At 34.8% G+C, this 23,902-nt stretch overlaps 1 protein-coding gene across 1 annotated transcript in view; it reads right to left on the reverse strand.

Moving 5' to 3' along the window:
* Nucleotides 1–1,876: 1,876 nt before the first annotated feature.
* The window catches only part of CCDC85A (coiled-coil domain containing 85A), a 197,356-nt gene continuing 175,330 nt past the window's right edge, over nt 1,877–23,902 (reverse strand). Inside the window, exons 6-8 of the mRNA XM_011996529.1 lie at nt 15,679–15,813; nt 12,224–12,343; nt 1,877–3,788 (exon numbers count right to left, since the gene is read on the reverse strand). Coding sequence (XP_011851919.1) covers nt 3,699–3,788; nt 12,224–12,343; nt 15,679–15,813 — 345 coding nt within the window. The 3' untranslated portion in view covers nt 1,877–3,698. The remainder of the gene's footprint in view (nt 3,789–12,223; nt 12,344–15,678; nt 15,814–23,902) is intronic.

Consider the following 23,902-nt stretch of genomic DNA (forward strand, 5'->3'; position numbering starts at 1 on the left):
GTAGTGACAGACCTTCAGCACTTATGTGATTTTTCTCTTCCAGTCTAATAGTACAAATTGCAACAGACCATGGGGTCTGGGATCCTGTCTTTGACATAGGCTCAATGGTCTGTCAAGACCATTGAATTTTAAAATAAAGGCAGCGATAAAAACCTTACAACAACTCAGCAATATAGATGTTATTTCCATACAGCATGTGAGGAAATAGTCTCAGTGAAGTTAAATTGCTCAAACTCACAAAGCTAATTATAAAGTCAAATGTTGAACTTGCTGGCCCAAATTCTGCCTCTCTGAAGTCAAATGTTCTTTATTGAATGCTGCACTTAATACAGCATCTTTAAGATAGCTCCAGCCCAATGTGATGGCTCTTCTATAACTTCTACTGTATTCACTCTATAATTTCCGCCAAAAATCTCTTCATCTTGAGAGGTTGAACCGTATGAAATTACTGTTTTAATAATCCAAAAGTGGTCAAATATTGGCAATTTCCTATGGTTCAATCTACTATACTGTCTGTAATTGTGTAACAGGGTTGATAATTTTTAGTCTTTAGAAGGAAAAGAATTAAAAATGTATATTAGCATATGAATTCCTCATAGCAGTGCCTTGAGCTTTGTTGGGCATCTACCTTGATCAGCCAGCTTGAGGTAGGCAGATCCTTTCCAGGAATAGATTCCAACCAAGGTTTCTACAGGGGAAATCAGGTTGCCCCTGTTATAGAGGTGGTATGAGGCAACAAGAAGCTTACTACAGAGTGTGAACTCTGGAAATTAGTGGAAGTCATTTGGATATTGCTTACTCAGATCAAGAAACTGGATGTTTGAGGCAATCCTATCTCGATCTCAAGGATCAAAAAGCTCCAGCTAGCATCCCAGATACTACTCTTACATGTATTTCTTGAGAGTAGTCCGCCCTATGAGTCAGGAACCAAAGCTGTGTTTACTCACATGGCAGTGATAGGCATTCATTAAATATTCGTTGACCTAAGGAACAATCATCCCAATTAGACTGTCGTTATTTTACTGGATATTACATAAGATGATCTGAATTCCCTACAGTGCCTTAAGCACGAGTTTGAAACTTGAAAGGCATGCATTTAAAAGCTCAGATTCGGATTGTCAGTCTAGCAGCTTCAAGGCTGGTAAAAATATTCTGCCAAGATAGATACATTAACCTTTGTCCCAGAGAAGATAAGATCATAAACTAATAACCTGGTCACATAAGAGAATGGTGCCACTCATTTTGATTGATAAAGGTATTAGGTAATAGCAAGATTCAGGCACTTAGTTGTCCATCTTCTCTGTCATTTAAAGTTGAGGCTAATACTAAGTGTAGAAAGCCTTATTCCACAATCTTACTAGTGACATCCAAGAAGTATGTGTGTTCTCTGAGCACACTTGTGTGTGTGTTTTCCTATTGATCTCTTAGTCACATGTATCTATTATGCCTTTCCCAATAATGTATAAGTTTCTTAAAGAGGCCAAGTTTTCCATTTATTTGGTACTTCCCCTCCAAAATATTTCCTCCTGATGACTAATGTTTTAAAAATAAGTAGATAATAATGAAGTTTAATTTTAATCTATATAAATTAACAGACTAAGAGGATTTTATAACAGAAACATTTTTAAATATTTTAAAATATCATTTGAAAGCTTTAACTCCATTATAATGGAGAATGGTGCAAGTTGAGGAATATCTGAATATTTAATCCCTCATTATGAGCATATTTTAAAACATGCCTTTGGTTTATGTTTAAGATAATGAATCATCTGTATTACTATTATTACTACCATCATACAGGAGCATTAGGACATGTAATGACTATTACAAATGGACTTAATTTAAGAAAGACATTTTGAAAAAGACAAAAACACTGTGAGATTAAATAATTTATTACCATTGCTAAGATGAACACATATACTTAATACTCAATTTTATGCAGAACTTTAAAAAAATAGTTTTAATACAGTATCAAAATTTACACAACTTTATTTTGTCAAAAGACCAGTGTCCCTTGTATTAGCTTCTGCAGGCTCTGCTGCAGGCACAAAAGCTTATTTTAAATGTCTTCAGAGTATAGGAATACAACAATTTAAGGATGAAAGCTTTCCTAGGAAAGAAGGTGTAAATATAGCAAGCAATTTTCTTTTATAGAGTAATAACATTTTAAAATATAACATTTTTAAAGGGAAGCTTAAATTGTAACCCAATTATGATAATTAGAGAGATAATTCTATAGTAAATTAATACATAAATATTTTCTGAAAATAGAGGGATGATTTTTCATCACAGTTAACATTTTTGAAAGTATAACAAAATTCCTTCACAGTCTCCTACTAGTGACAATTAACTCATTGTGTAATGAGCCCATCTAAAACAACAACAGAGAATATCTGCTATGAATCAAATCTCAGAAATGTAGAACCTATCCCAAAACTGGGAATTGTTGCATTTCTACTTTTATAATCTTAAACTACCATAAAAACGTAGCATTCGGTCACAGGCCTCTTGCACATTCATACAAGAAACTATCATTGCATTTGGATAAACACAAAATACCTATCATAGCATTTCCAGTACACACATTCTAATATTATATATATGTATATGTATACCAAAAATAAGAAATAAACTAAGCAAAGCTAGCACACCTCTTTTTCAAACCTCAGGCAATCTGAACAAGAGCTTTTAGCCTCAATAATGAAGGACATGCGGCAGTTTCATAAAATGTTAGATTGCTGCAGTAGGCAAAGAAAGCTTTTTTCATAAATGCAGTGCAATATTTTAAAGTTTACATAAAGTTTATTAAATATACAGCATGTCTAGAAACTAAATTACAGAAATTGACATCTCACAGCTCGAAACACTTAGAAAAATTATGTTTGCTAGTTTTTAGTTGAAATTGTTAATATGAACATCAATGGATCCACTGAATGAATATGAAGGCTTATATGCCCCAAGATGTGTCTTTATGAGAAACTCATTAAGATGAAAAGAAAAAGATACATTTATATTGATCAATTGAAGTCAATGGTACTCTCTGATAAGCACTCTACAAAGTCTTGCTACCCTTCTAGCTGGTAGGGAGAATTTACGTGGTATTTTTTAGCACCTAGAAGTCAACACCAAACTCCAAAAACTTAATCTTATCTTGCATCCAAATTAATTATGAATCCGGAATTAGTAGTTTGTTGGTTGACTGAAGTATAAGAGGTAGATGCCCAACTCTCAAACTTGGGAAGCTGGAAAATACCTCTTCATATCTTCAATATGACATGGTAGAAAACTCCCACCATTATGTGCAAGGAGTCAACTCTATTCAGAACACTGAGGCTCCACTGGACTCTTAAAACTATGCAGATTTCCCAATTACGATATTATATCTGGGGATAAAAACACTTAGTTCTAATGAAAACACTGGTACCAAAATGGTGATTTTCAAAGCTACTCTTTTTGAGATTTTCAAAGCTATCTTGTCTGAGATTGACTGTTGTGGACACTGAGGTGAGATACACAGAATATCAGCTTGAGGGGAGAAGTTGTATTACAGGTTTTAGAGGGGAGATATGTGCAATGTACAAACACTCCATGTTATTCCATGAGTCCAGGTTTGCGGAAACCCACTGTTTCCTTTTTCTTCTTCTTGTCTTCTATCTCTTTCTGGCAGTGGTGATCTCCTGTTTGAAAAAGAGCGCATCTCACATTGGTCCTTTGTACTGGTTTCCTGACAAATGTTGCCTAATTCCAGGACACGAACCTGCAGCATCTCCAAGTTTCCTCCACACAACCTTCAAAAAAAAAGAAGATGAAGTGAGTATCTTACTTTTCCTCTTCCACAAGGAGATTTGCGTTTCTTAAGGGTAAATTAAGAGAGGAGCAAAGATGAAGTAAAGACAAGAGACAAAATATCCACATGAATGAGTTCAAATACAAAATAAAATGTGATGACAAGCTTCTTAAAACAAAAGAACTACTTAGTAGTTGGGACTACTAAACCTTGTTAGTAACCAGGGTCAAAATTTTAAAATGCTATATTAACTTACTGTAGTTACATAACTGGTCCCCAACTCTGACTGCACACTAAGCACTTGAGGAGCTCTTAAACAGTAATCCCCATCCTCGAAGATTCTGATTTCACTGGCAGAAGTGAGGCATGGACGACTGCGCTTTTTAAAAAAGCCCTAAAAGTAATTCTAATGTGTAGCCAGAATTAAGAACACCTTAGCAAGATCATCCTGGTTCCTATATTATACACCCATAACAAAGGATATCAGTATTTAATGCGCTGAGGAAAATGAAGGAGCTTTTGTTATTGAGCTATTTAAGTCCTGAGGTGGTAGTCTTAGGGCCACTAGTAAATTTCTCTGGCTTTTTCTACAGAGTGGGGTCATCAGTTGTCACAAATCTTAGCTACCAAGCAATATGATCTCTCGGATTTCCAAAACAGAAAGCATCCAAATGTAGGAAGATGATAAGAATAAATTCAAAATCACTGAAAGAGATACAATTACAATATGTTAGAAGCTGGGCCACACAGAGAAACAAAAGGTGAGACCAAGAATAATGTAAGCATACATGTAAAACTACTGAATTTGCCAATAATGTATCAATACACTAACATTGATTGGAATACACACACATGCACATGCATGTATGTGTACATGCACAGTAACAGCCAGACCCTCCCAGACTATTTCACGCAAGGGATTATGATCAGATTGATTGATTGCACAAAACTTTACAATACTCTAACATGAGCATAAAAGTAGTTTGTTCATTAATTATTCACAACTGTTCCTCTTGTTTGGTTTTGTTTTTGCTTTTAAATAGAAGTGGATACTACAGGGAAACCCAATATCATTAATAGTAATACACAATATAGGGTTCTGTTTACCTTCATTTCCAAGCCAAAGAAACTATTAATCTCAATGTTTCAGCATATACCAATACATGGGATAAATATCTTGTACTCAAAAGGAGCTGAAGTTAGGGTTCTTAAATATCTGGAAAGGAATTATTAATACATAGCAATGGATGGCTCAAGCTATACACAAGAGGGTTAGGAAAGTCTCATTTCTTAATAAATTGACACGAGACAAACACTGAATCAAGGAGCCAAAGGATGCTATGGACTTTCCTTTTCTAGCCCTTAAATATAATTATATCTATCCAGAATGCTTTGAATGTGTGGTTTAGAAGCAGAGGGTAGACCTAAGGACCTTACAAGGATAACAGACATCAGCACCAGATGATTACAACTCAAAAGTGCAACTCCTCTTCAAATACTGAAATGTAGAATGCAATGAGCTTACCCCAGATATAACTATGTGGTGAAAGGAAACTCTTAAAGAAGGCAGAACTTTGAAATAAACCAACAATACTAAGGTTGACACGGGAGTAGTGACTTATTAACTTAAAAAGGCATAACAGGTGTGTGTTTGAGACTGTGACTGAGATGACCAATCAAGTATTTCAATTGTCCTCAGGGAATTTACAAGAGCCAGACAGACAAATCTAAAATAAAACAACTACTACTACAAAAAGACAGATTTACTATTTCTTAGGGGGCAGTATATTAATTTCTGTAGCACAGTTTGGGAAGAGAATAGCTAACTACATACTAACCCACATAAGGTAATATGAATAATAATCTTTTTGCTGTGTAGATGTCAACATCTTATCTCTAGGAGCAATACTAGAAACGACAGCAAAACTTCTATCGTCCCAAGTTCTATCTGAGTCTTATAACCCATCTCATATTATGAGAAAGCTTTATTTTTCTGTGACATTATTATAAAGGCATATAATTTCTCTACTAGAAACCAAGCCTTCATAATTTTCACTAGTTTCACAATTTATGCAACTGCTTTACAATCTGCATTTTTCTTTATTCTGTGGCATTTACTATGTGTTTTTGATCATATAATTAATAATGGTGACAATAAATTTTTTTTATTGTTTCCAAATATATAAAATTGCTTAAGAATCAGATTTGGGTTTGTTTGCATTTTTTCCTCAAATTCTGGGGATCGAAGACAAAAGTAGACAGAAAGCATACTCCTAGAGAACTTTTAAAGGTAAACAAGGAGGGCAAGCTTTTGGCTTTCTGAAAGTATCTTACATAGTAAAAAATAAAAATAATACTGTATGGTGCCTTTCAATTCATTTTTGAAAATGCAGGCAAACAAAAAGATCAACATAAAACTAATCAAAATCCAATCCAGTAATGGGTCTCTATTGAGACTAAGATACGAATTTTCTAATGTCCAGAAACTGAAAGGAAGGAAAGGAAAGGGAAAGAAACAATCCTGGAATTTTTTGCAGAAATTCTGGCATTAAGCACCATGGAGATGGCCCCCTCTGTAAGATACGTGCTTTTCACTTTTCGTTCCTCAGGAAAGGTCCTCAAAGGAAATCTTGGTGTACTCCTGACTTCACTATTCATTAGAAAATAGTTTGAGCAAGTAACTTAATTTCTGGATCTTAGTTTCTTCAAATACAGAATTAGAGTGTTTGGGTTCTTACCCAGGGGTTCATATCTGAATCGCCTGAGGTCTGATGTTAAACTCAGAGATCTGAATTATGAAGGCGGTCCATATACTATTCTTTGGACAAACACTGGAGAATGACCTCTATGGCCCCTTCTAGTTCAACAGTTCCTATTGTCTGAACTTTCTCTCTCATTCCACAGTCAATAGATGAGAAGTAACAGGCATTCCTAGGTATGTGGCTGGCTTTTTAAAATTTATCTGCGGGAAATATTCAAACTGAAAATCTTAAGCACAGGTTGAAAAGCTACAGAAGGTGAATGGTGGTGCATTTAGGAAAGATGACATCTAGAACTAGTGACCTTTTGAAAACAGACAATAGATATGCAGGAAAGAAAAACAAATAACGTAGGAAGAGTTGGAAGAGAAAAATCGGCCACAACACAGGCAAGCAAGAGACTACAAATCTCATTCTAGCACATAAAAAATGCCCAGGGAACTTATGTAACATTTACTGGATTCCAGAAACATCTCGAGGAGGTAGATGAGTAAGTGTCTGAGAAAATCTGGTCCTAATAGATTTAAAGCTAAAGGGTATTTCTAAGCAATTTCACATCCTGATAGGATAGAGAAAAGAATATGAGGATAAAAGTATAATGTAAAGCCAATTAAAATCAGTGTTTAACATGATCAGTGCTTAACCATGATTTCTTGCTTCCTCTACAATATTCCATTTAGCTATTTAAAACTTCACAAATTATATTATTGATTAAATGATACATCCCATGTATATTACTCAAAAAATTAAAATTTAGTCAGGGATTAATAGTAAAATCCAAGCCATATTAATGATTGCATTGAATATGCATCATGAAAATAACATCTTTTTTTTTTCCTGTGGTCTCTGACTTCATAGATAGATTTCTATTTGTCTATCCTCTTTTTTCTTTTCTGAGACAGGGTCTCATTCTATTGCCCAGGCTGGAGTGGAGTGGTATGACCATAGCTCATTGCAGCCTCAAACTCCTGGGCTAAAGCATTTTTCCCTCTTCAGCTTCCCAAAGTGCTGGGATTATAGGTGACAGCCACTGTGCCTCACCTAACTATATTTTAGGTTCTTATCTGTTTTTCTTACCTTACTATATTCTGAGTTTGGGTCAACAACTGAAAGCTAAAGATAATACTTTGCATGACATGAAACACACATATATGATATATGAAGAACTAAGCAAAATTACCTAGTAAGGTGGCAATTTTTTCCAAGAATAGTTACAAGTAAATCTAAAGGTGGCTGTATTTTCTTTATCATAGGTTTTTAAACACTGATCTTTAACAAACTTCTTAGAAGTATAAAATAGAAACCCATTTATTTTTATCAAAATTAGAAACATATTTTAGACAGTAAATTTAGTATTTAGAAATGTTTGTAGAGTCTTCTGGAATACAGAATTGGCTGATCATCTCTAAATTGAATATTTTGTAACATGATTGTGTTAATAAAACTACAATAAAATATACTGAATATAAAACCAAGGGAAATTTGTTTTATTTTCATATAAAAAATGTAAAGGCATTTGGTTAGCACTTTAAAAATATTCATAAAACAATAGCTAAGCTACGATGTGGCTTTCAACACAGAATACACAATAAAGCACATTAAACTTACATTGCACATTTCTCTGACTATAGCTTTTTCTGTCTCACTAAGGTCATGTTCATACTCTTTACCCTGTTGACGATCTATAGTTTCCTGAACATCCAAGACCTGGATTTGTTGAAAAAGAAAAGCAAATTTCACATGGAAAAAAGCTTGTTAGTTATGATAAAACCATCAAGGAGCTCCACTTTGTAAAACCTTTAGTTTTCTCCATGTCTACATATCAGAGTGGATTAGTATATGGCAACATACTTTTTAAGTAGCTGATTGTTCTGAAATCTATTTGAAATTATTCTATTTGATTTTCAAATGGCCATTAAAAGCTATCCACTGCATCACTAATAATCAATGGAATTCATTAATGTCTAAAATAAGCATATGCATTTACATTGGTCATTAAGATAACCTCACTGTGTCAACCATTTGGATATAGTCAATAACTCTTGCTCCACTGTAATGATGACCAATATAATTAACTATGTGCCAAATGGTCCAAATGATATGTAGACATGGCCTGCATAAAAGATGACTAAAAAAGATGATAGCGACAGGTGAAACTGGTCAAAACCCAGGAATATGCACATAAGAACTACTGACCTCGCAGTTCTTGCCTGGACATGTTCCCAGTGCCCGAGAAAAGGCATGTGGAGGTGGCTCTTTGATAGTATCAAAGAGAAGTACTGGCTCCTTATAGTGAAAATATTTGAACAACACTTTAAATATTTTTCATGAAAGCAAAATGTCTTGGAATAAAATGCCTTTTAAACAATTTTAGAGCCCTATGTTTCCACTTCTCTAAATTAGTCCTAAATAGGTTGAAAATAATATTCCTTTAAAAATATCTAAAGTTTTCTTGTGGGTACTTTTTATACTATAAAAGGAGAAAACGACTTTGGCTTTCTGTGTTGTTTTCATCTATATCAGTTTATAAATCAAAATGCTGAAGTAATACAAAAAACTAATGCTCTTCCTAGAATTTCCCACAGAATCCACACCAACTGCAACACTGCTAAGCTACTTGATTCTACTGTCATCATGGTCAATGCTGATGGTCAAATCTAAAGATGCTACCTGAGAATTTACACCAAGTGAGCCAAACTAAATGACTTAAGCATGAAGTGGGACCTTCAGGTCAAGTTCATAGACACTATCTGAATTGAAATAGAGTTCAATCCTGTAATAATTAATCTAATCACAAACTACTCTCATTAATTTGAAACTTCTAGCCATTATTATTATAAAAATGCCACTTCTGAGCCCTGATACCTCAGATTACAGTTAATTTACCTTCTTTACATACTTAGAGAAAATCACTGACTGTTCTCGGTGAATATTCATAGAAAACATAAAGAGCTCCTTGAGCAAGCTCATTTACCTACAAATTTGATTTGTAATGCACCTTAGAGAAGTGTACTTCAAATCAGTTAATTTTTACTAAATGAAGTAAAGTTCCAATGAATAGTTATCATAAATTTTAAAACAAGAAAAATATAGTGTTATTATAAATGTACTAATTTCTTACAGTGATTTACATTTCCCCACAAACCATGACCATAGATTTTATAAAGCCTAGCATTTTCTATAAAATCTATCAGAAAGTGAGAAACTGAGCCACTGTACTAATTATTCTTTTCAGAATAGACAAATCTCATGAAATAAATCAGCTCTAGACAGTTGGCTCTCAAAAACAAAACATGTCAAGTGGCCACAATTTCTTTTTCTTATATTGAAATCTTTTTAAGATGCATTTCCCAAAAATGATGTTTGTATATATTTCTGTGTCCTAACACAGTTAACTCATGGAAGCAAACACATTTGATATTCAAGGGCCCCAGTTTTCTAATAAAGATGTTTTAGTTGCTCAGTATCACTCATCTGCCAACCAACGACATTTGGTTGATATATATATATATATATCAAGAGAGGGAGATAAATATACATATATCAAAATATATATAAATACATATATCAAAATATATATGTAAATATATATCAAATATATAAATATATATCTCTCAAAATATGTATCTCTCAAAATATATACATAAATATATATATATCTTTATATATATGTATATATTTTGTTTGTTTGAGAAGGAGTCTCGCACTGTCACTCAGGCTGCAGTGCAGTGGCACAATCTTGGCTCACTGCAACCTCTACCTCCCAGATTCAAGCAATTCTCCTGCCTCAGCCTCCCAAGTAGCTGGGATTACAGGCGCCCACCACCATGCCCGGCTAATTTTTTGTATTTTTAGTAGAGACAGGGTTTCACTATGTTGGCCAGGCTGGTCTCGAACTCCTGACCTCATGATCCACCCACCTCAGCCTCCCAGAGATAAAATTGTGTAAATTAGAACTAAATTCAGAGAAAACTGAGGAGCTCTTCCTTGACCTCCCCTTCCTTTTAGGCCACACTAACAGCTGCATTGAGAAATCTGGAAAAGATTTCAGTGTGACTCACTATGCTGCTCTGATTCAAATAACAATTGTCATTTAATAAGGCAACAGGCTGAAATGGCTTTCAAACAGTTTGAATAGGAGGACAAGCTGCTGCTGTTGGAGTGTGTGCAGATGCTAAAACACTACAAGATAAAAGCCAATCTCTGGTCCATTTTCTACTTCTAAAAGGCTTTTCAGATAGCTAGTGCCTGATTCATGCTAAAGTTCATCCAAGTGCTGCCACAGAGAACAAGACTATTCAACAGTCCATAAACCAATACCCACCAGAGGCAAAGCAGTGCCCCCTCACACTGGCTGTGCCTTCCCAGGAATTCCTCTCAGTTGCTCACTTTGTGAATTATCCCAACAAAGACAGAAAATGCCAAGTGCATTGTCAATGGCCACTAGCATGGTTGCCCTACCTTCCCTCATCAATCATCAGTATATGTTTAGGAAAAACAAATTCATTTTGTATAAGCTAAAGCAAAATATCCTGAGGGAGCAAAATCTTCTGCTAAAACTTAATCATCTCAAAATGAAATAAACATTCTGAAGTTCTCATCTATGTATTTGTTTTGTGCAAGCCACAGAAAGTGCGGTTCACTCCAAAAGAGGAGTGCATCTTCAGGCTGATGATAAATCATTTTGAAATTGAAACAATTTTAAGAAGAGCTGTGAAACTCATGTGGTAAAAGCAGAATGGAAGCACTCTACCTGTTTTATGGGTCAGAAACGTTTGATCAAAGCTACATGTTAGAAATTATAGATAGATTTGTTAGACAGTGTTTCATATTCTGAAACTGATAAAATTTCAAGAAACTGTCTCAATTTTAAGATGATTTTTATTGCCTGCGTTAGTTTCTTCTGAGATAGGTAAATATTTATATTGTTTATTGTTTATTGTTTGTATTATTATATTGTTTATATTATTATATTGACTATTGTTGTACTTATGGTCCTGATTTTTCATTAATTTTACTTATTGGAAAGCTCATTATTGGTAAAGAAAATAGATGACAAATTTTAGGCAAATTTTTGTGAAATCACTGCAAAACGTGAAGAAAGACACAAAAGTAAAGTAGCTTTCTGTATAAGACCATATATCTATTTTCTATTATTCTATAACGGGGCATTAACTGGAGTTTGAGAATCTAATTTCTACTTAGAAGAGGAAAGACTAAGTTTTTATTTATTTCATTACTTTATTTAAGTTGTATAATGTACTTCAATTGCATCAAGAAAGAATAATGTGGTATCCTTCCATATTCTGACCAACTATTAACTCCCTATATTTGAAGACATCCATGCTACAAACATTGCACATAAAATACCTATCACAGTTTTTTACAAATATGGATATACATGCACAGACTTCAACTTCGATGCCGATAGATATGAATCACATTACTCAAAACAAAATGATAAAACTAGAGATTCAACCATAAGTACTCAAACTCATTGTCAGTTTAGAACAATTAAAATCATACTTCAAAAATTAAGATTTAAAAAGTTACACCATAAGGAGTCAAAAAATAAAATATCTATGGTTCAAGCAAGACTGTGAGGACTACTAGACTACAGCGAACAAGCCACAACACAACTGAAGCTCTGGATAAATGGTTGCACACGATTGGTTACCTTAAGAGAATGTACCACAGGTTCAGGCTGCTGGGAAGGTGTGGCATGTCCACTGAAGCTAGCTGCAGAGTTGGGTGAACTGTTACTCCCATCAGCCCCTGATGACAACCTAAAAGAACCCTTAGTAGAAAATCAACAACTTTGTTATTAAAACAAAAGTCGTTTATAACTACAAAGATGTCATTCAGTATTCAATTTCACTACTAAATGAGAATTAGCCATTTTGTTACTTTTTCCTAACCTATTCTACAATGCTATCAGTCTGTTCATTGGAACACACTTGCTGATTGACCAGCAAGAAAACATAATGAAGAGCCACCTCAATACATTGCCAGATGCCATCTCTGAAATGCCCCACCCCCAAGGAATGGCCCTTAAACATATTTCAAGAATGATTTTTGAAACTCAAAGATACTCAAGAGTAGGAAATTCATGAGTTACTCCATAGCTGAGTTAAACATGCTCACTCAGCAAGCCAAATGCCATATTCCATATGTCTCAGAATATGCAGACACATCACATTCTTGTGTTGGAGAAACTGTGTCTCTCACAAAACCTTTTTTTGAGGGAAAGACCTATAATAAAGCATTTTCAAAAAAGATTTATCCAAATTCAGCATTTTCTTTAAAAACTGAAAATTGTCCTTTTCTGGTCTTTTTTAAAGATGAAAAACATAATAGATATAAATTACATATTTTTAGTTTAGTGGTTCTTCAACTTAATTGGTGAGAAACTAGAACCTGTACATGATTAATTTGACATGTGCAGGCCACATTCTTCTGTACAAGAACTGGAAATTTCCCCTAAGGATCTGTACTTTTTCTAAAAGGTGCTTGGGGGAAGACTAATGGATCAGCAAAAAAAAAAAAAAAGAGAGATAGTATCAGTTATCTACTCTTCTAGAAAAAGCAGTCACATGGGAATTTTCCAAATCTATTTTTACATAGATAGATCATTATACTATTAGGGAATCTGAGATTTTAATTTCTGCCTATCAACCTATTTACAGAATTTTTCATGACTAATTGATTAGTAATTGCTCCACTCAAGATGATTCTATCAATCTAATACCCTGAAGAGGAGTCACTGAAGGTGTATCATGAGAATTCATAAAGAGAGAGACAATGGTAGTTTGGAATATTAATTTGCAGAATCTCTCCATCACCCAGGCTGGAGTGCAGTGGAACAATCATTGTTCACTGCAGCCTTCAACTCCTGGACTTAAGCAACCCTCCTACCTCAGCCTCCTGAGTATCTGGGACTACAGGCATGTGCCATTATGCCTAGTGACATTTTATCTTTTTCACAGAGACAGGGTCTCACTATGTTGCCCAGGTTGGTCTTGAACTCCTGACCTCAAGTGATCTTCCTGCCTCAGCCTCCCAAAGTGCTAGGATTACAGGCGTGAGCAATTATGCTCAGCCAAGAGAATTTTTATGATGTACATTTTAGAAATAAGAGGAGAAATCTGCACCCAGCAATTATAGGTATGGATTACATGTAAACCATGCTTTATAGGGAAAGCTTATTATTATTAACTTAATGTTATTATTATTGCAGATTATTATTTTTGCAATTTGGAAGACTTTCTCCCTTTCTTGCTTGCTGTCATTTCTCCTATGTCCTCAAAGACTCCCCCTGCCAGCTCACTAGCCTACTGAGGCCACATTCTGTTCCCTGCTCAAAGAGTTCTACAATCCAGTCAGATCCTTCCCCCAGCCTCACTAGTCAACAAGGAGAGGAAGCAGTAGGATATGGCACTTAGGTGGTTTCCTCTGCTTCTGTCCTCCATTGCTACTAAAACTAAAATGTACAGCAGGTGATGAAACAGGATTGTCAATTAGAACAGCCCCAATCCCCTGTGGGAAAAGAAATTATAAAATTTATTTTCCTATATTTGCAACCCAGATCAAGTCACACACAATAATGCCTAATACATCTAATGGAAGGGAAATTATCTGAAGTTTAAAGATGGTTAAGGGACACACCCTTCACCCACCCTTACATTTTGGACATCTTCTTCCTCTGTACTTTGGATTATTTGGAATCAAATGGTTCCAAAACTCAGGAGTTAATAAAAGGAAGCTCCTCTTTCCTGAGTAATGCTGGTCCTATACTCTTCTCTTTTCCTCCTGGTACCACTCTTATGAACGATTCCCAAAGATTTCTCAGGTTACACAGATTTCACTTCAAACCTCTTGTTTAGGACCCACCACTGCAGTGCCATATTTCCTCTGACTTAAAAGTCATATTTCCTCTAATTTAGAAGCCAATAAACCTTCCCACTCTGAGCTACCTCCTTCCTGTTTTTACTTTCAAATCCTTTTCTGCCCAGCCTTTCTGCTTCAAAGGTTCTCTTTCCAGACCTGGTAAAAAGATAAGCATATCAATAATACCATGCATGGGCCTCTATCGTTCAGGGCATTTGGGTTTAATAGAACTTCTAAAAATCAATGTAAACAACATCCTTAAACCAAATCATCTGAGCCATTTTCCATTGTTTAAATGTAAACAAAGTCCTGTTGTGGCCATATCTATTCAAAATCACACATTTTTTTAAATGAAAGTAGTTTCCTTAAAAAAAGGGCGGGGGCTACAATAGTATCTTGCCTAGAGTATGGGGGGCAGAATTCATCATTTAGGGATGAAAGTTATACTTCAAACTAGCTTTGGGAGCCATGGACTACAAATCAACCAGAAAGATCAAGGCTTATATTTTATTTTGTTTTTGTGAAGCCATAAAGGTAACCAAATGCCTGGTGAAGTTCAGTTCCAACAGATGTTAAATAATGTTCTAGATTGCAATAACAGAATGAAGCACCTCATTCTATTGTATCTCATTTAGTACTATAAAATAAAAGGTTAGTTTTCTATGCACTTAGTGGAATCAGACCAATATTGGGAGAATTATGAGGGTTCAATTTACATATACTCTCAGTTGACTAATATAATTTCACTGAACTATTTAAAAATATATGCTACTGAGCCAAACAGGGAATTTAAAAAGAGAAAAATCTTACTAAAACTGGAAATGTGATTTCCAGATTGAGTGGCTTGTTTTCAAACTACATATGAACACACAGTGCATGCATCACCTCTGTCAGTAGACCATTTTAAAGGGCAAAGGAGTACTTTTCTGAGCTTGTCTAGAGGCATATGATTTTCAGGACCACTGACCTAAACTCCTTTTATCATGAAATGTCCAGGGTACCTTTGTTCTTCTCTCCTGCATGGGGTTGCTCCACTTTCACCCCCATATGTGGGGGGAAAAAACAAGAAAATTGTTTAGGAGGTGAAAAATTCTACTCCCATCCTCCCTCCCCAGACTTAGACATACAACTTTCTTTCATGTGTATGAACTTGTTTTCTACCCCCCAGTATAACTTTTTCTCTAGCAACAGAAGTCATCTGGTTATGCACAAGCAAATGCATCCAGCTGACTCATCTTCACTCACCGGGAGAGTGGGCAGGCATCGTCCTATTCCTCGGCACCCTTGCCACCACTGCAAGACCCGCCGGGCTCTGGGCCCCCAGCCTTTCTCCATATTTGAGCTGTTTCTAGTTGGAGGTTGCCTTCTATTCTGGCTGGCCTTATATTTGGAACAATATGGTACAATCACTCAGAAAAATACTGTTTCCCAAGTCTCAAGAAAGCAGACAGAACATGAAGCTTAATGAGATGAACCACAATGACCACAATGGCAAGCTGTAACATGCACCTGTAGCTAGGGAAAAAATCAAAATAAAAACAATCTAAAGTCCTATATATTAGACCTAATCCTGATTTAAGTTTCTGGTAAACATATAACTACATTATCAATTCTATCAAAAAGTAGACGATAAAGTCAAAATTACAGAAAAAACTTGAAGGTACTTAAACAACTTTATTTTATGGGTTTTACCAGCATAAAATAATACTATGTCTTACCTGGATATTATATAGAAATAAACTACATAACTTCAGAACTTAACAAAAGTTATTTGAAATACAATTGGCAGCACTATGCCCTTTTGTTAAGAAGTGCAATCTGGGTATACATATTCAATAATACTCAGAAAATTGAAACTGCACCAAATTTTTAACAAAATTTCTGCATATTGAAGAGTATATAATCAGCTAAGAGGTCATCACTGCATTAAAATAAATATTTTACATAGAAAATCTACATAATTATCAAACTTTCTATTAATAAGTTAACTAAAATTTTTTTGTATTTATTAGAACTAGAGCCATCACATAATTGAAATGAAAAGAAAAAGGTCCTTAGTTTTAGCTTTTTCCATCACCAAACTATATAATCCTATTAAATGATCAGAAACAAAATGAACTTATTGGAACATGATTTCCTCTCCTGCCAACTTTCACTAAGACCTATAACTAAGAATATTATGTCCCATGGAATAAGAAAATAATTTTAATAATTTTGGCACCATTTTGTGGATTTTAATTTTAATAATTTAAATTATTGTGCCTAAATGTTGAGGTTGACTTTAGAAGACTGAAAATAAGGACATAAAATTTTAGTTCTCATCAATTCATTTTTTTTGAAGTTAGTGCTCTATATCTGAATAGTATTGGTCCAATTTTCACTCTTCTCTAACTTTTGGAGGTTGAAGAAAGAAAATGCACAATGGTCTTAAGTGAAGTAAGAAAGAGAAGAAATAATGACCAGTAGTTGGTACTCACAAAACTCTTTTCTGAACCTATTAAATTGGCACCAGTTACCTATCAAATAAGTCACACATACTCTATTTCTCACATATAACAGAGGCAATTATATATTTGCACTTGGGTCATAATGTTAATTTCATCATAGCAACATTAATTTGAACATTGCTCTTTTGATAATTATTCCATGTGTAGCGTCTTATTTGTTTCCATCATCAAAAGAATTATCTCCAAAAATTTATAATATGGTTCACAGCTTAATACTCACCTCCCACCCCAATCTGCATAGTTCTATTTCTCAGATGATCATTAATCAGTAATGCAAATTTTATAGTTATTTTTACAAGTAAGGAGATCTAGTATCTGAATTTGATTATTTCCATAACATGCACCTCTCAGATCTTATCCTTTTTTGGATTTAACAACTGAGTAAAACATATAGGAATTCTACTTTCATTCTTTCTTAATGTATAGCAAGGCTAAATCCCAATGCCTCTCCATTGTAACAAAGTTTATCATCATACCCATGAAATCTAAGGTAGGATCTATGACCGCTTGGAAGCCAGCTGGCAAGAGCACCATTTAGCTACTATGTCAAGAATTCACGATCATTTCCAACTTTCAGAAAGTAGATACTACATAAAACAATAGCTATACTTTAAGTATTGTAAAATGTTCCTTTAAAACATATTAAATATGTATTTTATAGTATTATTAATTTCATAACGGGGGCAATAAACAGGGTCTAGATCTTTGTGGAAGAATAAACTGACGATATAACCATTTTAAAGGAAAAAGTACTCTTTTAGAACCAGGATTAACTTTCTTCCCAGGTCGGCATATAGTTTTTTTAATGTAGGTATACAGAAAAATGTGTTCTGGGCTAGCCATCATCTTTGACTTAATAACTACATCAAAATGGCATTTATAGACTAATGAAGGCTTACTGTTTCGTCAGGCCTACAATTGCCAAACATGGTGTTTTCTGAGGACGGATTCATAAAACATAAGAAGCCTTCAGTAATTCAGTCATTAAATTTGTTTCTGGCAACTTTGGGGCTCAAAATGGTGGAACTCAGATTCCGGTCACTAATTGGAAGAACAATTCCAAACAGTGTTAAGACTGTCACTTCCTATTTTCTGAAGAATTCTGTTTTGCTTAGTTTTGTTTTCTGTAGTTTTCTAAACTTACAAGTTTGTGAAAAAGAATTCCTGAATGACCTTAACACTCCCATTGTGTGGGAAGTAAATTATAGATTACTTACTCTGTGGTAAGTACTCACAGAAATCATAAAAGAATATGAAGAATTATGAATCACTGAGTCTCTTTAAGTTTCACTATAACTGTACTATAGTCAATAGTTTTTATTCCTTGAAAACTCTGGAAACTTCTATAGAGGTAATAGTGTAGGGTTTTTCAGAAAATGAAAATTTGTGAGGAGGAGGGAAAAGTGAAAATCAAGTACTGAAAGGAAGAAAAAGAGGGAAATCCAAACTGTACTTCTGACTCACCAGGCATCTCAGCAAACTTCAGACACACATAAATGTTCCTCTTGAACGATGAATAGAAAAAGTCCCCAAGAACTGTTTGTTGGAAACCTCAGTAATAAAGAAAGTATAAAGTGACCTATGTTTTAAGCTAAGAAGAAGAAGAAGTCAGCCTGACTTGAAGACTTTTACCTTACTGACTTTGAAAGGCATAAAGATGGGCAAATGAATTCACATATGGGCATTTGCATGGGTTTAGTATGAGTCAGAACCTTTAGTCCTCAGGACTTTCGGGGTCAGATTCTGGTTAGTTCTTCAAACTTCAACAGGGTATAAAATTCTCTGTACTTAAACATGAAATCAACATGAAGTTTTCAACAACAACATCTGCAACATTTTCTCTTCAAACTATGACCATTCTAATAACAAATAGTTCTCATCTATTTATTTAAAGATGCACAAGGTTCTCTAAGGCACTATAGCTTATCTTTCCCTTATTGCTCACAATGAGTTATATATGGAAATGAAGGAAACAAAAACCAATTTTGCAAAAAAAAGACCATTTAATTTTTTTACAGTCATGTTTCTTTTCTCAAATTTGCATGAATTAAGTGTTACTGTTCCTCATAGAAATAATAAAAAACACTAAGAAATGTCCAATATTATATGTTATCTAAAATACATGAATCACAAAATGATGATCACTCAGAATTTGATGTGTGATCTCTGCAATAGGGAAAATCACCCAAAAAATAAAGCTCCTAGAGAAATCCTTTAAATTGTTTTCATTAGTAATGAAGTCAAGGAAATTTTTTAATTTAATGAAAATGCTTCTTAAGAAAAAGTTTTGTTTGCATGCCAGAAAAATAGAAAAGAAATATACTGGGTTTCTTATTGAACATATACATATACATATATGTACATATGTATGTGTATACATAAAAATATATATGCACTATATAAATATTTCCAATTGACTAAAAATCACATTCAATAGAGTAATATTGTAGTGTTACATAAAATAGTTTCTCACTTTGATATAAATCAGATGTAATGCACTTATAACAAATTTGAGAGCCCAGCCCTCTCATTCACTATAGAAGGCCAACTATGGAAGCCTGAAGATTGATCAGCTAAAGTGGTTTCCTGTTACTTAAAGATGCTTAATTTTTTTATAACTCCTGAACTTGGTTAAACTATCATACAATGCTTAATACCTCATCAGTGTGTATGCCTAGTTTAAGGGGGAGGATAAATTCAGTTTTCAGTTATTACAGGGCAAGGCAGATGCTTTGCTCAATCTAATCAGGGAAATAATATTTTGTTCAGTTTGGCCAATCTTCATTCTGACATATTGTAAAACTGTTCTAGCACATAAATAGAAGCTCTGATTGGAAGAGACTTTAAAGGTCACCTTAGCAAACCCTTTCCAAGAGATTCTTGTGCATAGGCTTAGAAATGCTAAGATCCTCTTGCCTTACTCTAATGATAATATTTAGTTGGCTATGTCCAAAGAAAAGTGCATTTTTCATTTAAATTAACTAAAGAATCTACTCAATGCTGATTTAAAATAATAAGTAATTCCCTGGATGTACAGTCATTCATTTATTCACTTAATAAACATTAACTTAGTAACTATCAGAGGTGATATTGCATGCAATGGCATATAGATACCTATTCCAACAAATTGTTGTTGAAAGAGAAACACAGTGAGTTCAAATCATAGACTCCAGGGTCGCAGTGCCTGAGTTTAAATTCTTGATCTGACACTTACGAGCTGCATGACTTTGGACAAGCTATATGACCTTTCCATGCCTTAGTTTCCTCATCTATAAAGTGTAAATAATAATGGTAAAATGGTACAGTCACTCTATGGGTTTGGAAACTTACACGGAAAGAGCTCTTAAAACAGTGTCTGGCCCACATAAGTGCTCTATCAGCATTTGCTGTCCTTATCATGAATGTTTTTGCTTTGCTTGTCAACATATTTTGTAACTTGTCAATTTATGTCCACATGTTTATTATTGAGAGTGTCAGTTCTCAACAGGGGCGGGGGTGATTTGGCCCCCAAGAGAAAACATTTGGCAAAAATGCCTGCAGACATTTTTACTTGTCAAAACTATGCAGTTTCTACTGGCATTTAGTGGGTAGAGGCCAAGGATGTTGCTAAATATCTTAAAATGCACAGGACAGTCCCCTCACAAAGAAAGGATTGTCTAGCCCAAAATGTCACTATAGCTGAGGTTGAGAAACCCTGATTTAGAGAAAGAGAACTATGTTGGGAAACTGCAAAGCAAAATTTCTGGTGACAGCTCTATAGCAGATTTTGCATATGAGGACATGTTGCCCACAGGATTTGGAGCTTGAAAGGATTTAGAAGGAAACTCCTTAAGCTTCAGCGCTCAAGTGGTCTAAGTATAAAGGCAGCCACGTTCCACCCCCAAATAAGAAATTACTCTAACAAAAGAAACAGAATTGAAAATACCCATATCATCCTACTGTAACAACACTAGCAGAAAGAGGATACGCTGTGGGCAGCCACAGGGCAGTGGTCCAAAGAAAAGAGTTCTTGAGATAGAGACATATAGTATGCTACAGTACCTAGAAAATCGTGACACCAGTCCCACATAGAGAATACAATCGGCAGAAGGGGCTCTGTGGAAATTATAGAAGATCATAAAGCTTCCTTAACAATTTGCTGGGCAAAGATTCTGCACTTAACTTGAAGCAGTCACATTAGGAAAGAATAAAATTGCCAGCAAATAGAAGTGGGGGCCTTGACACATGAAACATCTCAGTGCCAATGAGAGCATTATAAGATAATCGCAAAAGATTAAATAGATAAAAAGATAAAAAGGAGATTAAATCGTAAAAGATAAAAGAAATAAGAAGGAGAAATCTGGACCAGGAGGCAACTACTCTCTCCATCACATGTGGTGAAGGATTGTAGCCTATGTACAGACTCCTCGGCGGGCAGAGGACTTCTTAAGGGCATGTTTTTGACATAACAGCTCTCAATCACTAAGCTCCTACCACGTTAGGACTACCTTAAGTGCTGTCCATTAAAAGATTACTAAAATTGGCTAATCTGAGCTCCTAAAATGCTAGGCGAACATCCAAAATATAGAAATAACTCAAACATCTCAATAGCAAGGAAACAACCCAATTGAAAAATGATCAAAGGACCTGAATAGACATTTCTTTAAAAGAAGACATAAAAATAGCAAAGGGATATATGCAAAAATTCTGAAAATTCTCTAATCAAGAAAAAAATGCAAATTAAAACCACAATGAGGTATCATCACATGCCTTTTAAAATAACTATTATCAAAAAGACAAAAGATATTCTGGCAAGAATATGGAGAGAGGGGAACCCTTGCACACTGCTGGTGGGAATGTAAATAAGTATAGCTATTACGGAAAACAGTATGAAGGTTTTTCAAAAAATTACAAGTAGGACTACCATATGATTCAACAATCCCACTACTGGGTATACATTAAAATTAAACAAAATCAGTGTGTCAAAGAGATCTCTGCACTCCCATGTTAAGTGCAGCATTAGTCATAACAGCCAAGATACGGAAACAACCTAAGTGTCTGTGAATGGATGAATAAAGAAAATGTGCTATCTATATATGACAGAATACTATTCAGCCTAAAAAACGAAGGAAATCCTGTCACTTGTCACAACATGGATGAACCTGGAGGACATTATGCTAAATGAAATAAGTCAGGCACAGAAAGATAAATATTGCATGATTGTACTCATATAAGAAATCTAACAAAAGTTGATTTCTACTTAGAGAAAGGTGGTTACCAGGCGTTGGGAGGATTGGGAAGGAGAAGGAAATATCAAAGGATACAACATTTCAGTTAGACAGGAGGAATAATTTCAAGTGATCTACTGTACAGCATGGTGACTATAGTTAATAACATATTGCATTCTTGAAAAATGCTAAGAAAGTGGATGTAAAGTGTTCTCACCCAAAAATAACTATGTGAAGTGATGTATACATTAATTAGCTGTATTAAGTCATTCTACAATGTGTATATACTTTAAAACACCATGTTGTACACAGTAAAGACATAATTTTATCTATCAATGTAAAAAAAGTTTTTTTAAAGATACTAACTGTGGGCCTGGTAATGTTTTCAGTAATTTATACCCCAGAGTGATTTTTCTTTCTTTGGGTCCCAGAAGTCTCCTTCTAGTCTATGCGCTCATTCTTTAGTTCCTGGGTTGCAGAGAGATCCATATGATCCTAGGGAGGGTCAGGTTGGTTGGAATGGCTCAGTAGTCTTCAAAGGAATTGGATTAGAAGCATGTAAATATTAATAACTGATACAGATGAACTACTACACACCAGATTAACATCAGCTCTGTGCTCATTTGACCTTCTCCACTCTAGGTACATAACTGTGGCTGCAACCATTACATAAAATGTGGGTATCTATCCTAAAATACAAATGAAAGTAATATTAATTCACACACCCCTCATTTATTGTGCCAAATAATGGCTGAGAATGATGTCTGTGGAGTCACAGTGGATGTGGTAAGCAGCTTCAATTCAGAGAAGCTAAAGTCTTAGGTTGCTGACATGTTCAGGAAAAGAAAATTAGTTCTATCTGCCTGTAGTTGAAGGATGTGAGCACAGGATGTGAGGCCCAGAGTAGCAAGAGCTGAGTATGACATGACATGCAGGAGTTGCATGGGAAATCTCCCATGCCGTAAGCAGGATCTGAAATTTATTCTATGTGGAGCCACAGATGTAACAGGAACTGATTGGTGGTGGACAGATTGATCTGGTAGTAGTGTGGAGAATGATTTGGGAGGGGCCAGACTAGCTGAGAGGAAATTCCAACTAGGAGATCAACAAAGAATTTGAAGGGAAAAAATATTACTTATTGCCTACACTGGAAAATAGCAAAAGAAATTAAAAGGACAATATTGATGGATTAGAGGGCAAGACCCTATGAGCTTTAATGTCTATTTGAATGTAGGCAGCGAGGTTGAAGGAGTTATCCAGGATGACTATCAGCTTTCTGGTTAGGTACTAAATGGTCATGCTATTAACCAGGATAGAAAATACTGGGGGAAGTAATAGACCCAGCTCCTTCATCAGATTTTTAAAATCAAGATCAAAGAGGTGATTAATAATGCAAAGCCCTGAAGCATTCTTTGTCACAAATACCCTCCAAAAGGTTTTCTTCTGACATGTGAAATAAGAGAGTTTGCAAAACATTTAAATTTTAAATGATTTTAACTTCATCCAGTGCTCACTGTATCACTAATGAAAATATCTCTGCAAACAATAAAATGTTATTGGAAGGAAAAGAAAGTAATTTTGAAATACCTGTTCCTCCAGGTGAAACTTACAGATACAGAAATATAGTTCCCAGAAAAAATAAAATGAAATAAAAGTAATTACAGAAGGTTAGCAGGATGCCTTTTTACAAAAATTACAAAGGGCAAACCCCAGGAAGAAAAGAATTAATATCTTTTGAAAGGGCTAAGACAGCAA

This window comes from Mandrillus leucophaeus, unplaced genomic scaffold (assembly GCF_000951045.1).
Source record: "Mandrillus leucophaeus isolate KB7577 unplaced genomic scaffold, Mleu.le_1.0 Scaffold518, whole genome shotgun sequence".
Classification (NCBI taxonomy): Eukaryota; Metazoa; Chordata; class Mammalia; order Primates; family Cercopithecidae; genus Mandrillus; species Mandrillus leucophaeus.